The sequence below is a fragment of the Simochromis diagramma genome, unplaced genomic scaffold (assembly GCF_900408965.1).
Source record: "Simochromis diagramma unplaced genomic scaffold, fSimDia1.1 OVJJ01000583.1, whole genome shotgun sequence".
Classification (NCBI taxonomy): Eukaryota; Metazoa; Chordata; class Actinopteri; order Cichliformes; family Cichlidae; genus Simochromis; species Simochromis diagramma.
Genome location: NW_024387285.1, coordinates 2,649,064 through 2,660,845, shown reverse-complemented (window position 1 = coordinate 2,660,845; position 11,782 = coordinate 2,649,064). Strand labels below are relative to the sequence as shown.

General features: G+C 40.7%; 2 protein-coding genes across 2 annotated transcripts in view; both read left to right on the top strand.

Annotated features, from left to right (window-relative positions):
• Positions 1-651: 651 nt before the first annotated feature.
• Positions 652-2,537, top strand: LOC120716119 (transcriptional regulator ATRX homolog; the record flags this gene model as incomplete). The annotated part of the gene is made up of 2 exons (XM_040003498.1): positions 652-1,308; positions 1,746-2,537. Coding segments are annotated over exons 1-2 (1,440 nt in total), but the record flags the coding sequence as incomplete, so codon positions are not given.
• Positions 2,538-2,553: 16 nt separating this feature from the next.
• The window catches only part of LOC120716174 (uncharacterized protein MG328-like), a 25,493-nt gene continuing 16,264 nt past the window's right edge, over positions 2,554-11,782 (top strand). Inside the window, exon 1 of the mRNA XM_040003599.1 lies at positions 2,554-3,482. Within this exon, the coding sequence (XP_039859533.1) occupies positions 2,577-3,317 (741 nt within the window). The 5' untranslated portion in view covers positions 2,554-2,576 and the 3' untranslated portion in view covers positions 3,318-3,482. The remainder of the gene's footprint in view (positions 3,483-11,782) is intronic.

Here is an 11,782-nt window from a genome sequence, read left to right as displayed (position 1 = left end):
TGATTTCTTTTATTTTTTTGCATATTTGTCACATTCAAATGTTTCAGGTTTGTATTGGCATGAATGACACACATGCCTAGAGTGCCATAGTGAAGATGGTAGGGACACTGCACTGTTGGATACATGACCATCCCTGAGGGAAACAAGGCTTTCAATGCTGCTTTAGCAGTGACTTCATCAAAAACCACAGCTGCATTTTCAACCTGATTTTTTCCATATGTATATTATTTTATTATACACACTTGATCTATGGTGATTCCTTATTTATAGAACCTTTCTATTTAGAGATTACAAGGTAAACTGATGGAAATAAAATCTTGTTGTGAAAATAACATTATTTAAAGATAACTTAAAGCTTCTGTTCGTCAGAGCTGCAGGAGGCTGTCAGCGTGTTTAAAAGAATAAAAGCAGCATGCTGTTTTAACCTGGTCCAGTTGGTCTCGTTAAACAGTGGAAGATGGTTTGTGTGTGGACGAAATATGAATTTACTTTTAGAAAATAAAATTGCATTGTGATACATAAGATAAAGGTAGTTTAGGAAAGTTTAATTAAATTAAGCCAAGGATTAAGAGGACACGGGTTTTTGGTTTTTCTTAAAGGTGAACCAAGACTCCAAAGAGCGACTGTTTAGAATGTAAACATGTTTGAATGCCGAGTAGAATGGCAACACTGGCCCGTGATGACAACATGTTATTATTATTCGAAATAGACGCCTCTCTCCTCGTTCTGTTGCAACTCTATTCTGCATGTGATAGTAGATACAGGCACACGCTGACTGCATTACCACAAGTTACCGTTCGTGTTGCTCAGAGAGCCAAGTTTTTAACCCAGCGACATTCAGAGGAAATTATTACAAAGGAGCCGTTTTCATCTAAGAGAATGAGCAGCAAAAGCGTAGACGTACTTTTTTCCTCCACAACGAATTTTCAGTGGAGTGGTGGCGGCAAATCTTTTGACCAAGACGATGATGATGAAATTGAGGAAGAAATTATAGATGACATTGAAGAGAACTGTGAGAGTGATGACATTGAAGAAGACTGTGAGAGTGATTCGGAAGAGGAGAAATCTGATCATCTCTACAAATTTGAAAAAGAGAAGTCAGAATTTGAAAACAAAGCAGAAAAAAGCAAAGAGTCTGAGAAATCTGGTGATTTTTGGGACGCCCCCAGGAAAGAGGCCGGAGACTCGTCTGCTCACGACCACTTCGAAGAGGAATTCAAAGAGGAATCTGAGGGAGCTGCTGGTTTTCAGGAAGACCCTGTTTCAGTGGACAACTCTGAAATGGGATATGAATATGATTTTGAAGAGGTTTGTTTGTGTGTGTGTGTGTCTGCATGTGCGCACATATCCTTGTGTGTTTCATGGTTAGGGTTAGAGGGTAGGGAAAGCATTACGTCAATAAGATGTCCCCACAAGATATGAATACCCAACGTACACACACACACACACACACACACACACACACACATTAATGACCAACTGAAGACACATGCTAAGAAAATAGTTGTTTTGCTTTATTATTTAAAGGCAATTCTCTTGTCTTAAGAAAATGAAAACAACCTGATGAGAATGTTTGAATTTTTTACTCACATCCAGCCACCGCCTGCTTTGGCAAATTCATTTTAAACTGAACAAACATGCTAGAAAAATATAAATATTTAACTATGAACAAAGCTACATATTTCTATTCTGTACAAATTGTTTGACATATTCAACAACACGATAATTGTTTTCGCTTTCCACAGTACGATGGTCCTGAAAAGTCTAAGAAGACTCAGACTTGTCTCAAACAACTGGAAGAAGACAAGCTTGCTCTCCAAAAGGAGTTAGAAATAGAAAAAGAGGCTAAATCTCAACAGGATGAAGCCTTTAAAAAGCTGCAAGAGGAAAATGATCGTCTTGAAAAAGCTGTGAAAAAAGAGCGTGAAGAACTGAAACGCATGAAGACAAAAGTGGCTGATCTAAAGAAGTCACAGAAAGAATACCGGAGCAGCACTGAGGACCTTAAAACCAGAATTAGTCAAATGATGGCTAACAGTGATGAGGACAAGAAGACGATCAAGAAACTCCATCTGAGGAGGTGCTCACTTAAACATGGAAATGAAAATGCAGAGGCCGCTGATATTAAGGCACTAGAGGATCGTCTCACTGAGCAGCAGAAACAAAACCTAGAAAAAAACAATGAAATACAGTTTCTGCGCCTCAAAGTCCAAAAGCTCCAGGATGATATCGAGGCCAAGGACACCACGATTTTAAGGCTGCAGGAAAACGTTAACAAGTGGGCATCAGATGTCCAGAAAGAACAAGAGAAGAACTCTGGAAATCAGGACCTGTCTTCTGAAAACCAGACCCTGCGAGACGAAGTTGAGTTTCTCAAAAATGAGAGGGAGCTTATGCAAAACGATCTCGATGAAGAGAAAGCGGCTCGCAGAGAACTTGAGGAACCTGTTAAGGAAGACAAATCTCGGTTTTCTAAAGAATATAAAAAGTTAGAAAAGAAAGTGACAGCGCTGCCTCCACTGCCTCCACGTTGCAGGAGAAGCAGTTCTAAATCTGCAGAGCATCTTCTCTATGACATGGAGACACTAAAGATGGAGAACGCAAATCTCACAGCTAAATTAGACGCTATGGAAAATCAGTACAGTGGAGCAAAGTTTAAACATGAAGCTCTCTCTGAGCAGCCCCGAGACAAGCTCCTGCAGGTGGTAGATGAGCTCAAAGGACGGCAGGCTGAGAGAGATACTGTGCAGAAAGAACAAGAGAAGAACTCTGCACTCCAGAGGAGCTACGACTCCATTGTCTCCCAGGAGCACGCTAAAACACAAAAACTGAATCGACTGACCTCCGAAAATCAGGACCTGTCTTCTGAAAACCAGACCCTGCGAGACGAAGTTGAGTTTCTCAAAAATGAGAGGGAGCTTATGCAAAACGATCTCAATGAAGAGAAAGCGGCTCGCAGAGAACTTGAGGAAGCTGTTAAGAAAGAGAAATCTCGGTTTTCTAAAGAATATAAAAAGTTAGAAATGAAAGTGACAGCGCTGCCTCCACTGCCTCCACCTTGCAGGAGAAGCACTTCTAAATCTGCAGAGCATCTTCTCTATGACATGGAGACACTAAAGATGGAGAACGCAAATCTCATAGCTAAATTAAAGGCTATGGAAAATCAGTACAGTGGAGCAAAGTTTAAACATGAAGCTCTCTCTGAACAGCGCCGAGACAAGCTCCTGCAGAGGGTAGATGAGCTCAAAGGACGGCAGTCTGAGAGAGATACTCTCAGACTGCCGTCACTGTGCAGAAAGAACTTCAAATCACTCTAAAAGAAAAGAAGAAACAAACCTCTCAATTACCGCAGAGAGTTGGTGCTCTTGAAAAGGAGCTCAAGATGTGCAAGAAGCAGTGATCCAAGTTCGAGGAAGTTTTGTCCAAGTACATAGAGAGCAAAAAGGAGTAAAAGCAAGAATTGTCTGTGAACGTGCAGAAAGGTCAAGACAGCTCCAGGGTTCAGGAACAAAAAATGAGTGACAATGAGCACAAAATTGTTTTCCTGATTGTGGTTCACACTGGTTTTAATCATCACATGGTTAAATCTGTAGGCTCTGTGGAGGAAACAGACGACACCACGACGAGTAACCATTGCACATTTGTTTATCATATATATTCCACTGATTTGTATTGTAACAGCAGTGAGCGACACAACATATCCTTATATTGAATTTCTCTATAGCTGAAATAAAAGATTGTGATTCTTAAAAATAAAAAATAAAAAAAAAATAAAGAAAAACAATTCAAAAAGGAGTAAATTGGTTTGTCTTTTTGTCTGTTTTGTAAACTGAAGTTTCTCATTTTGGGGGCAGTTAGTAGGTGGACTCTATTCCCCACAGTAGGTCCCACTTACACAGGCCTGGAGACGTATCAGCAACCATGTGACATTCAGTGCAGTTTAAGATACCTTACAAACAAGATTGTTGTATGTAAGGGAGGGTGGGGCATGAGAACGAGAACAGCTTGTAGAAATCGGGGGTGATACATAGATAAGAACTGGAAGGGTCAAGTTTGGAGGCGTGGCCCAGCTCCTGAAATTCTGATATTTTATCTCCGAATGTTACTTGGGAGCACGAATATGTGGCTCTAAACACTCAGCATGAGGACTGAGTAAACAGGACAATGTTTGGAGTGGTAAGAAAAGCTACATGTTGGACTCAAACTTAAAATAATCAATGCGTTGACAACAATAGCACAAGTTTAAGGATTGTTTTTAAGGGGGGGCAAAACAAATAGTACTGTAGTTTTATTTATTTTTAACCTTATTTTCTAGATTTTTCTCTAGTATGTAGGATTTAACATGGAAACGAAATCCTCTACAGTATATTCTGCATGCTTACTGGGTCATTTTAATAGTGTAATACATATAAATTCATTAACTTGGTTAAAGCATGCTATCTCAGCGATGCATGGCCTTTTCAAAATAGTAAAAGTCAGCTCCACATTCAGATGATGTTCAGGACAAGGTGAGACAAGCTTCTTTTGCCATGAAAACACAGTAAACAGCTCTGCAGTCTGTCCACTGCCTGTCAAAGCACAGAAATCTCACTCAGGAAGGCAGACGGACAGAAAGCTGTAATTTCTTGTGTTATCAAGCAGATGCAGACTGACAGAGCAGCTATTGGATACGCTGCCCCTGGCGAGGCATTTTGAGCTGCGCAGCAGGTGCCTGGAGGCACAACAGCAGAAGTTATGTCAAATATGTAAACAATTGGCAGGCAGAGTTAGAAGAGTCAGAGCGATGCTGGTCTTTGCAGCCTACAACTGAGGCCACAAAAACTCTCCTCCAGACTCAGAGAAAATCAATGTGAGACGGTCATCTCCACCCCTAGCACAACACGAATACCCTGAACTCATCTCAAACTGTTTTGTATGCAGGGAGCTTGTTTATATTGGAAAACTCCCACACGGAGTTCAATAAATTAGAGTAAAAGAATAAACCTACACAAAAACAATGGCTAATAGGAGGAAGGTGAAGGAGAAAAGCAACGAGAAGGTCAAACGTTCAATCTTGTTACCAAAGATAAAAGTAGCCCAAAACTTTATGCACGAATAAATTTACCTAATTTCAACAGTTGGATACTTTGAACAGAAACTTATGTTTCTGAAGTTCTTTCATGAACGGGAAATGTTTTAAGACCCCGGCAATAATCAGAAACTGCAGGCAGCACATTGTTCTTTTTAATCTACACAAGCAGATTTTTGAGCTTTTTGAAAAGGGTCAGCTTGCACAGCACTGGCTCCTCCTATTCAGAAGTCTGTAGTAATCCTGAGTTCGGACTTTCTCTGCCCTGGGTCCACGTTGACTAGTTTCTGCGTTTAAAAAAAACAAACTAAAAGCTTCTTGTGCAACGCTAATCGATTCATCTGCTGAGATCTGAACAGATTCTAGTCATGGCTCTCTGACTCTTTCTTCTTCTGTCCCAGCCCAGTGCCTCAAAAGGAAATTTATCTTTGGATTCCAGCTCCCGAGTTCTGGATAAATCACTCACCCTCCTGCCACATGTCACCTTCTGATGACCACTCATTTTTCTTGGGTCCTGGAGTACATGGCAATTTGTTTTGTGCTCTCTCTCTTTCCAAAAAAATAAATAAATAAATAAAATAAAATAAAACATTCCTTAAACTTGTCTGACAAAACCAGATTCATCAACTCAACACTCTCCCGAACAAGCGTCTCCATGCTGTACATCACTTCTTAAAACCTCACAGCTCTGCAAGCATGTATGCGTAGGAGACAGAGATCTGGCTCACGGAGAAAATCCCAGCTCCCGACCCCAGGCGGGTGTCGCCATAACCAAGCTGACGAGCTGAGATTTGTCTTTCTTTCACAAAAACCTCCTCCTCATAAAAAGGGGGGGGGGAAAGCATTCGCATTGGGAAAAAGAGCTCTGAGGGTGTAAAGACTCTTTCAACTTCAGCTGAGGAATAAATTGAGCCTTTAGATGAGCAGAACGGCCTTGAATTTGAAAAGATGAAAAAAGAAAAAAATCAAAGAGTCGAGAGGATATGTTTTTATATGGCAGGATGTGGTGAAGTTCAGGGACGAAGGAGGATGATATCAGTGCCTTTTCTCATGTTCTTTATAGGAATTTACTTTTCCACATCGCCATCACAGTTACAGTTTAAGGAGGCGGCCGGGGCGTTTTTAAAGTGGTGATGTAATCGACTTTTAATTTATGCAAATATAATCATGACCACAATATACTTATAAAAGAAAACGAAGAACCTCCTTTCAACTTATTCACAGGGAGCAGCCACAGCAGGTAGATCCACAGATTTCATCTGGCAGTGTTTATGCCGAACGCCCTTCCTGATGCAACCCTAAAGGGATCGAACCAGCGTACTGTATACTTAGGGTCGATATAATGTGTAAATATCCACAGCAGGTGGGGCCCCAAATAGAGTCTTTTTCAGAGTACAACAAAGTTTAATCCCGAGCTGTTTTCATGCTTCGAGCAAGAAGTGAATTTTTAATTCTGTTTTCTTTGACCTTTGGACTGTTTCTGCAGAAGCTGACAGCCAACGGGTTTACAGATTGACAGGAAGACGGTTTGCTCAGACAGGAAGCACTGACAACTGTGTGACAGCTGAGACAGACAGATCTCAAAACTGACAACAAACCATTGCTTGTGTCCTCCACACCTCCTGTTTTCTGAGTCCACAGACTGCAGATGCATGTTTGCACCTGAAAATAAGAAAAAATAAAATATTTTGATATTCGTTGCAGATTATTGATAAGAGGCTAATACAATATATTACTGTTTCTCCTGCCCTATATCTAATTCATAGTTTTAGACCAATACCTGGTCTTTCATGCCTGCCTACCTACCTTCCTTTCTTTCAGAGCCACTGTAGCTGCAGTCTTGACTGACACGGCGATATAAGCCATGATCCAGAATTGATAGAAAAAGATGAAAGCGTTGCAGAACTTGGCTTTGCACAAGCTAAATCCCCAGGTGACTGTGTTCAAAACAAACTCTGCAGCTGCAGCGAAAAATGAGTCCACATCTGTTACTCCTCATCTGTTTTGCTTCCTTTGTTTTTAGAAATTCATGATCGCCACATACGCTTCTGTTGCTTCAGTTTAATAAGCTTTTTCCTCACTATGTATGCTTTGATGCTGTTGTGTCTGCTCATTTCTTTGGTTCTTTTTTTCTTTTATTCTGCATAAGAAGAAAGTAAAGAAATGAGGGAAGAGTAAGCATGATTAATACAGTGCTATCTACCTACTATAACTCTAATTGTGGCACAGAGTAAGTGCATTGGTAGCTGCTGTTGTCATCACTGTGGGTGGGACAGAATGCAACGCCAGGACGTTTATTTCCCACTTTAGATGCTTTTTATTCAACTTTTTTTTCTCCATTTTTCAAGCTGTTTTTAATCTATAGTAAGTGAAGGCTATTAAGAAACGTATCCATAGCACAGTAGCACACCGGCTAGCACTGTCACCGCATAGCAAGTAGGCTATGAGTTTAAACCTGCTGGCTAACTGGAGCACTGTCAGACCGTTGGCTGGAACAGTGACCCACAGTCCTGATTGATAAGCAGTTAATAGCTGAAATTAACAGTTGTGGCTTTTGCTTAAAAATGATTCCCGAGTTCTTGGGCTCAGTGAGGGAATCGATTGAGACCTGATGCACCATCGAGCTTCTGAAACACTGGAAGACCCCTTGAGTATTCCTAATAAAATCACCAGCAGAGAAGGCACAAACAGATACATCCAGGAGTATAACTTTCTGTATCTGTAGATCAGCCCATTTTTACCTTTGCCCGATTCTGCTTTTGATTGAGGATTGGACCGATACCCAATCATAAATATCAGATTGGTGTATGTCAGACATGCAGTAGATTACTAGAGATGAACTCTTTTTACGTATCGCTCATATACTTGGATCAGACCAGATGTGTTGTGACAAACCCAGAGTTTATAGAGTGCACAGAGCAGCCAGATTGGAGCTGAAAGGTTAATCGAGACTGTAATGACGTCTTTGAGCTGCTATGATGCATCCCAGTGGTTAGCAGCTAATTTGCTACTACTTTCTTTCTTCTCTCCTGACCCTAAATCACTCTGTGTGCATGCAAACAATGCCTGAACTGTCAGCTCATTACCTGACACTATTTACTCATTTAGTTTTTATCTGTGTGTGTGTGTGTTTGTTAGAGTCTTGCTCTTGGCAGGGGATCGTTTACAGGGATGGAGAGGAGTGGAAGCCCAGCCTCTGTTCCAGATGTGTCTGCAGCAATGGAGAGGTCCAGTGCTCAGTAGCAGAGTGTCAGCAAGTGGCCTGCAAACCAGTAGGTTTCCAGAAACACACAATTTTAAGAGGTTTTGATCTTTAATTTTCATGTGGGCAGTCACTGTTTTTTTAATTCACTAAACCTACTTGCATTAAAAGAAGGATTTGGAAGGAGGTGTCTTGGATCCATCCTAGTCAGCTTTCCTCTGTTACCTCCCAAATCCCTCAGCTCACCACCTTTCTAGTCTAAAGCTAAGCGCAGAGACTCATTTTCGCTGCTTCTGTCGTATTTTTACTCTCGGTGACTAACAGCTCGTGGTCATGGCTGAGGAGAGGAACACTGACACCTTCACCTGTACTCTCATCACAACAGACCAGGCCTGCAAACACTGCATCAGTCACCTGCTCCACTCTTCCACCGCTCACAGAAAACTCCCCGAAATACACAACAAAAGTGGAATATTTATTTCAGCTATTCTTAGAAAAGAAACAAATGATATTGAAATGCTAAAGATAGAGGAGCCTGTTTTAAATTCCAGTATGCCTCTTGGGTTATAGACACCTCTTTTTTTCTATTTTAGTGCTTTTTTTTATTCCTTCACAGGTTAAATAAATATTCATGTGTTAAAAAAAGAAATGCAAGTAAGAAAGGTTTGAAGTTGTTGCAAGGTGGTTTGGCTTTGTGCTAAGGATGAAATTCATCTTATCAACCTCCTGGTAATTGTATTTGCTAAAATGTCAGGTGGGCTAACAGTACTGTCAAAGCTTATATGCCCTTTGTTGTGAAATACAGTGAAATAACGGCTAATCTGAGAGGGTTTGTGCTTGTGTGTGTGCAATGTTTCCTCAGCATGAGAACTTGGTGATCCAGCCAGGAGAGTGCTGTCCCCAGTGTGTGTCCAACCCTTGTCTGTCAGCTGGAAAACAGTACCAGGTAGGCAGCCTGTGGGTGTTTGAACTGTGCTTGTACTGTGTATGCACCTGTTATTGTGCAGATTTGTGTGAATCCTGTGGTTTACAAAGCCTCTGTGTGTTGGAGGCAGCTGATAACGGCTCATAAATCTATACATTTGAAACCTGAAACATTGATTAGAACATCTGTGATGATAGTGAGAATATGATGCATGCAGTGAATATGTGAATGTCTCTATTGACATGAAAAGTCTGAGCCTTTGTCTCTCCTCCTCCTCTTCCTCCTCCTCCTTCTTCTCCTCTCCTGCTGTGTTTGCAGTGCACATGCTCCCATCTCGCTCACTACCAACTTTCTCTTTTGATCACAGAATGTCCCATTCTATCTAATGTGTGTTTGCGTTACCCCCCCCCCCACACACACACACACACACACACACACACACACTCTCATTCATGTTGGCGTCATCTTGACGGATAAGAGAAGGAATTGTGATGCTTTGCCTCTGGTGTCGATTACCTAACTGAGTAGCTATACAGTCCATACATGAGTGCCTCCACATCGGCATGCACACACACATATTATTGTGTGTATGTGTGTGTGTGTGTGTAAAACACATGTAGTATACATAAGAGAGAATTTCTAATTCTCACATTTTAAAAATGGAAAGAATCCAATCTCACGATTCCCAGTGTCCATTTTTCATTTCTACACTTTATTTATAAGGGAGAGGGCAGCACAGTGGTGGCATGGTTAGAGGTGTTGGTGCTCACAGCAATCAGGCTCCTGGTTCAAACCCCAGCTGGGGGCCTTTCTGCGTGGCATGTGTGGGTTTCCTCCAGTACTCCAGCTTCCAACAGTACAAAGACATGCATGCTAGGTTAATTAATAATTCTTAATTAGCCATAGATATGAATTGTAGAAGTGGTAGATGTGGATATGTTTAAATGTGACTTGTACTCAAAGCACTCTGAGAGATCAGTAAATATTGAAAGCACATTAATAGAAGAAGGCTTTTTATTTTTCTATAGCGATATGATTATAAAACACCTACAGCGAGCCTTTTACTTGTTTACCCTTGTGTAAAATGTGTTGGTTGGCTACTCCTGTGTTTGAATGATGTACTTAGACACTTTAACCACCATCAGTGATGCAGCTTGAAAGAAGCTAAAACCGTCTCACATTCATCTCATCCACTGTTTAAATGATAGAGAGCTGTGAGACTGACAGCTTTTCCAATAGACTCGTGTGTTCCAGTACAGAATAAAGCTCAAACACATTTCATACAGCATTTAAAAAAATACTGTACATACTGTTCAGTGTTTCCTCTCAGTCACACTTCTTTCAGCCTGTTTTATGTGTTTACCTCCTTGTGCTGTTCTTAATATTATAGTCTGATCCACTTTGTGAATTATGGCCTCCTCAGCTTGCATTTCCGTCTGTTCGCCATACTGTCATATAAACTTGTATCTACACTATAAACCCTGGGTTGGCCTGTCAAGGTCATAACCAATTTTATTAGATAACTTAAACTCAAAAGAGATGTCCTGAGTATGTTTAACCTGCTCTGTAGTACGAGCTAAACTTCACAAAGGCAAAAAGGATCAAAGGACACATTATAATGGGTTATAACAGGCATCGTTTTTGCTTTACCCTCAAAATTGTAACACGATCATGGGATCTGTGGTGACTGTTAAAAATCTCCATCGTTGGTGCAGAAATCCTCTAAATGTGAACGTGGATGAAGTTAGGAAATGTAAATAAGTGTGTCTGCATGTATACAGCACAAGATTCCAGATATTTAAGACTTTATTAACATTGTGCATCCTAAAAGCTATTTATTGTGCCGTCCTTTAATCAGCCTGGTTGTTCAGAAGAGAGTGAAGTAGTCTGGACCTCTGTGATATAGATCATTATTATACACTTCGTAATACGCATGCATACGAGAGAGAGTTTCATGCAAGTTATGTTCAAAGAGCTCTACAGTGTGCCTCACAGGGTTTTGATGCCTTAAATAATGAAATAATTTGCATCCTCTGGGCTATAATCAATATTTAATTGAGCAGTTTAGGGTGGAGGAGGAAGGAAGTTGGAATTTAATCTGACATTTACAGAATTTGACCTTAAATTGAAACAGATAAACGTTTAGGATCTTAAACACATCAGACGTGGAACATCTGTGTGACATTTCCTTTGGTATCATGACAACGTAGCGCACAAGCAAATGTTTTCTCTGAAAGGGAGTCAGAACTTTATAAAGAAGGTACAAATTAAATGGATGCGTCTGAAACCCGTCATCGATCACTGCAGGAAGAGTTTGTGAAGGATACAGCTGACCAAGAAACATAATAATAACCAAATGACATAAGAGCTGTTTCTGCACTGGGCAACTTTTACTCCCAACATTTCTACACAAATATCTGTACTTTCTACTCCATACACTTTTGTCATGAACCACAGTTCACGCAATCAACTGGAGCCCAAAAGCAAACTCAATACGCTTCAGTGCGAGCAAGTACAAGTTTTATTATTCAACAAAAGGTGACCCGGAACAACCACAGGAGGCGAGAGGCTAATCGCAGAACTGAAG